General features: G+C 37.9%; 1 protein-coding gene across 2 annotated transcripts in view; it reads left to right on the top strand.

Annotated features, from left to right (window-relative positions):
- Positions 1–5,275, top strand: part of pxylp1 (2-phosphoxylose phosphatase 1) — a 23,074-nt gene that overhangs the window by 1,249 nt on the left and 16,550 nt on the right. The window contains exon 2 of one of the 2 annotated variants that reach the window (XM_017439647.3): positions 2,438–2,579. The exons of the other annotated variant lie outside the window; for it this stretch is intronic. Coding sequence (XP_017295136.1) covers positions 2,498–2,579 — 82 coding nt within the window. The 5' untranslated portion in view covers positions 2,438–2,497. The remainder of the gene's footprint in view (positions 1–2,437; positions 2,580–5,275) is intronic. 2 annotated transcript variants of the gene reach the window in all.

Raw genomic sequence — 5,275 nt, 5'->3', positions numbered from 1 at the left:
AAAAACCTTAAAAGATATCAATACCAAAAGTCATAGCACCCTTCTCCTGAACGAGCTGAACGTTTTGATACCTGAATGGCTGAAATCGCTTAAAAATTGCGGCCTGCGATAGATGCCGAAAAACGTACGGAATAGTGAAAGAAGAAGAAGAATAAAATTAAAGAGAAACAGGAAAACAATGGTGTGAATGCTTAAAAGCATTCACACAACTAGAGAAATTGCATTTCCTGCGAAAATGCAGTGTGAATGCTTTTTTGCTGAATGATTTGACTGAAAGCTGCTGAAGAAGCTGAAACAAGGTGGAACAAACCCTTAAAACTGCAGAACAATGCTTAAAAATAACAGAACAATCCTTAAAAATAGCAGAATGATCCTTAAAATTGCAGAACAATCCTTGAAACAGCACAACAATCCTGAAGTTGTGTATTTCAGAGCATCTCTGAAAAGGATCACATTTCATGTCAACATTTAGTAACTTTATCTGTTTTTATTCTTAAATTCTCCATAGTATTTAATAAAATTTGGCTGCATTTATCTGGCAAACAAAGCCCACATGTTAATAACCATTCTTTTTGCTTTAACTGTGCCATTTGAGACCGCGATGACACAAATCTTAACACTTACAAAAATAATAAAGTTCTTCAATTAATTTACCTATATATTGAGAACCACAAGAGCCTCCAGATTCTGTGCATTTATTGATTTAAGTAGTGAATCAATAAATTCCCTAACTGATATGGATTTTAGTTCCTTCTGAAGCTGCAAGTTTTTGGAGCACACTATGTCTCAGTATAATAAAGCTTTGAACAAATTAAGAGACCACTACTTTTTCTTTTCTGAAATTATCATTTTTACATGTATGACAGCCATTCCATTATCTTTTGAATTCCAACACGAGCTCACCTCGTGCTGTGGACATCATTAACCTCATGCAGTAGTAAGTTTTATTTGTGTGTATATATATATATATATATATATATATATATATATATATATATATATATATATACTTACCTTGCGGGTTATATATACCATAGTTAACCAGTTTCAGAGTAACAGTGATGGTTAAAAAAGTGAATTGTAACTTGTTAAAGAGAGAACAGAGGCTCTGCCTTCCTTCCACCGGAGTTCCAGCTCATGTCACCGCCCCACAACCCCTAATATCTAATGAAATAGAGGACTACATAAAAATATATATCGTAACATAAATGATAAATAAGGTTATCCACCAGTACATGGATTGATTTCTCGTCAGCTTCTTTAAAAAAAAAGAAGAAAAAAAAAACAAACAAAAAAGGGCATGGCTGAGAGGAGGATTGGCAATGAGCAGATTTATACACTAAATAACACAATTAATAAATCCATAAAAGTTGCATTTTAATCTGGATAATGGTAGGGGAAATGCTGGTTTACCACTTAGGGCTGCAAATAGTTTTAAACCATGTAATTGTAGGCTTTACTGGACAGGCTTTACTTCCATTTTCTGCACTTTTAGTTAGGTCCTCCCTGTATGTTGTTTCCAGCCCCATTCCTTTGCACAGACTACTAACATGCTGAGTTTGATTTTAATCTTGTTGAATTACCAGGGGCTTGCACTTAAATATGCCAGCTTTAGCACCATCCAGCTTGCTTTTTGTTTTTTAAGATGAGCACTTTTAATTTTATTGTCCCAGCTTTATAAATCTTGTTTAGTTGATGTATTTTAAATCTGCAGTCCCCAATCTTTTTAGCTCCATGGACCGGTTCATCATCAGACAGTATTTTCACGGACCGGCCTTTAAAGGTGTGGCAGATAAATACAACAACAACAAAAAAATGATGCAACTGGCATGAAACAGGGGTATTTTTAAAAACGTCCTGGTGTTGTGTTATCAACATGAATAACAGCCTCTTCTCCTCCTGATGTTCTCTGGTCAATATAGTGATGTTTAAACATGTCCTTCAAAATAAGAGACACCACAAATATAAAGAGCACAAAGAATCCAACTCACCATAACCCTGAATCAGTGGAGCCCTGAGCCTGTTTCTCAGTAACCAGACGGTCCATCCAGGGCTTCAGGAGATGTTTGTTTTTTACTCATGTTGCTGCTTGTGGGTTTGTTTTTAGCGGTAACGGATCACATGACCTAGATAAGCGTTCTGATGCATCAAGAGGGAGTCATAGACGGATGGAGTGGAGAGAATCCGGTCAGTTTTCAAATTAAATGTCGTTCAGACTCAAAAAACAAAAAAACAGAAATACTGTAAGTTAATTATTCTTTCTGTGCGGCCCGGTACCAAATGACTCACGGACCGGTACCGGTCCGCATCCTGGGGGTTGGGGACCACTGTTTTAAATGATTGGACTTAGATTTCTTTACTCTGTAAATTGAAGCTTGCTTTCCACTGGTTTTGAGAACCTATCTGCTCTTAAACTTGATGTTTTTGTGTTTACAAGGTTACAGAAATGGGCCATAGACTGGAAGGCTGATGGACAAAAGCACAGACCAGTTACAAGATGTTGGGTCATAACCGTTTCCTCCTTCTGGTGGTGGGGGGCGGGGCTGTGTTGGCCATCATCAGTCTAAGTCTTCAGTTCTGTAAGTTTATTGTATGTGCATGCTTCATGTACATCCTCTCATTCCCTTTCTATTTTGAGGGCCCTATTCATACAGAACAGAATAGAATTCCTCTAATTATCCAGTTCCAACAGTGGCCCTCTCTGGATATTCCTTTGTCAGTTCCCCTTGCTCCCTCCATTTGCTGTAGAAAGCCTTGCTGCATATAATTGTATCTTTCGGGCATTGTCTAGGTTGTGTGTTCCAGTGAGGCTCATTTAATACAAGGAAACCCACCACTGAGGAAAAAGGAATGAGCTGACCCTTCACTGAAAGGGATTTGCATGTGTTGCTAGTGGGATTTGAAAAGAGCTGAGTGATGACTCAGTAGAACAGGGGTGTCAGACTCCAGGCCTCGAGGGCCGCTGTCCTGGGAGTTTTAGGTTTTTCTGCTCCAACACACCTGATTCAAACGGTTTAATCGCCTCCTCACCAAATCATCAAGTTCTCCAGAAGCAGGAGCAGAAGTCATCCATTTAAACCAGGTGTTGTAAAGCAAGGAAACATCTAAAACATGCGGGAGAGCGGCCCCCGAGGAATGGAGTTTGACACGGGTGCAGTAGAAGCTCGTAGAACAGATCACAATTTGTATTTGGATGCATAACATGTTCAATTAGGTCATAAGCTGAATTCCTAAAAGTTTTGGAGTATTGCAGGTTTTAAGTGATTGTAAGGACAAACATGCAACTTTACACTCCCTAAAAGCATGCTTGCTTATAGACCTATAGTGGAATTTAGTTACTAGAAATGGTATTTTAGACCACTGTATATTCAAGCCTTACTTAAAGTGGACCTTATGCTTCCTTGAAAAAGTCAGGACAGGTCTGTGGGCTGTACAACACATCTTCATTACATTTAATACACAAAATCATTCTCAGATATTGAGATTTCACCTGATCAGTTCTGCCTGTTTTAAGCTCATTTCAGAATGAGCAGTTTTAGAGCTATGTCACTTTTATGCAAATTAGCTGCTGTTGGCCACGCCCCCCAAATCAGTGTCCCGTCTCAAAACATAAAAACTCACTGAAGGATTAAACGCTGCGGATCCGATGCATAATGATATCATTTTTAATTCAAACTCTGAGGATTCTGACTTTGGGACAGGGGCACTTAGCGGTTCTAAACTGACATTTGTCAGTAGAAGAGCGGCAGTAACTGGGTCTGAAACCCAACTGGTAGCTGGTCAAGACAGCGGCAATATAGACACGTTCTAAATTGCAGCCAACAACAAAACATTTTCCTTTTTCCAGCAGACATTGTTCAGCGGTAAAACCAGCAGAACAAATGTGACGGTCTTCTTGTAATGAAGTGGGTGGAGCTCCACTTGGGGTTGCTAGGTGAGGGTCTGGGCTCGGCTTGGGGTTGCTAGGTAACGGAGATTGTGACGCAACAATCCCAGGGCTTTTGAAGACATCAGGAAACATTACTTACTGTCAAGAAAATGGCTGGGTGATTTTTTTTTTTTTTTCTGCACATGGACTGTTTCTAGAAGTCTCTAGAAGCAGCAGATACCCATATGAAAGTACAAAAACATGCAAAAAGTGAACTTTGCGTAATAGGTCACCTTCAATCAGCAGAGTTATTCATCATAAAAACTCAAGTATTTAACATAATATTAAAATATTTAACTTTTGTCTGATCTCTCCTGTTCTACGGCCTTAAGACTATGCAAGGTTTTAGTTACATTGTTATAAAACGGTGATCATCTGTTGTTTGAGATGCCACGTTCAGTCTAGCTCTAAAGCATCTTTGCGTCATTTTTTTCTTTTGCTTATATTAAAGATCTTTCAACCATTTTGAAGTGGGGTTCTGTGGAAAGGTTATGAACAGTTATTACAAGTTTTATTAGTTGTATGTATTGCTTTGAATTAAGATTGCAGCGACAGAGTTCAACTGTTTAACTGACTGACTCAACTGGAAACTCCGTTCCTCAGGAAACCATGTGTTTTAAAGTAAGAACACATGGTTTAAATGAATGACTTGTGAACATGCTTCTGGATAATTTGATGATTTGGTAAGGAGGTAATTAAACCTTTTGAATCATGTCTGTTGGAGTGGAAAAACTATTAATGACATTTCTGTTAATATGTCAGAGTTGGCCAGAAGGCTATTTTTCACCTAGACAGATGCTAAGTCACCCTTAAAAAAAAGGGGAAAATTAAGAGTAAAACTACATATTTACATTAGCAATATAAAAATTACAACACAATTGATAAAAAGTACTATAAGCTAAAATGTACAATACAAACAAACTAACCATCAGATAAACATCAGATGGAGACAATAAATACACAAGACAAAATGACAGCAGAGGGCAGCAATGACTACTGCAGATAGACAACAGCTCCCCATTCAACAGAAACAAGCAGGGGCACTTAGCGGTTCTAAACTGATATTTGTCAAGTAGGAGAACAGGTTAAGAGGATGACTGTTTGCACAGTGGATTGCACAAAAGCTTTTCCTCGCTTTAGTTCTATTTTGTTTTGGGCTGCAACTAACGATAATTTCAATAATCGATTAATCGGGCAATTATTTTCTCGATTAATCGATTAATCGGTCGTCTTGGAATTCATTCATTCATTCAGTCATTCATTTTGGCCCACATAAAAAAGTTATCTGTATGTAAAGGAGTAGGTTGATGTAAAACTTTTACTACTTTCTTATTTTTAAATAAATCA

Source organism: Kryptolebias marmoratus, linkage group LG2, assembly GCF_001649575.2.
Source record: "Kryptolebias marmoratus isolate JLee-2015 linkage group LG2, ASM164957v2, whole genome shotgun sequence".
Taxonomy (NCBI): domain Eukaryota; kingdom Metazoa; phylum Chordata; class Actinopteri; order Cyprinodontiformes; family Rivulidae; genus Kryptolebias; species Kryptolebias marmoratus.
Note: the sequence above shows the minus strand (reverse complement) of the source record. Positions and strands in the feature narration are given on the sequence as shown.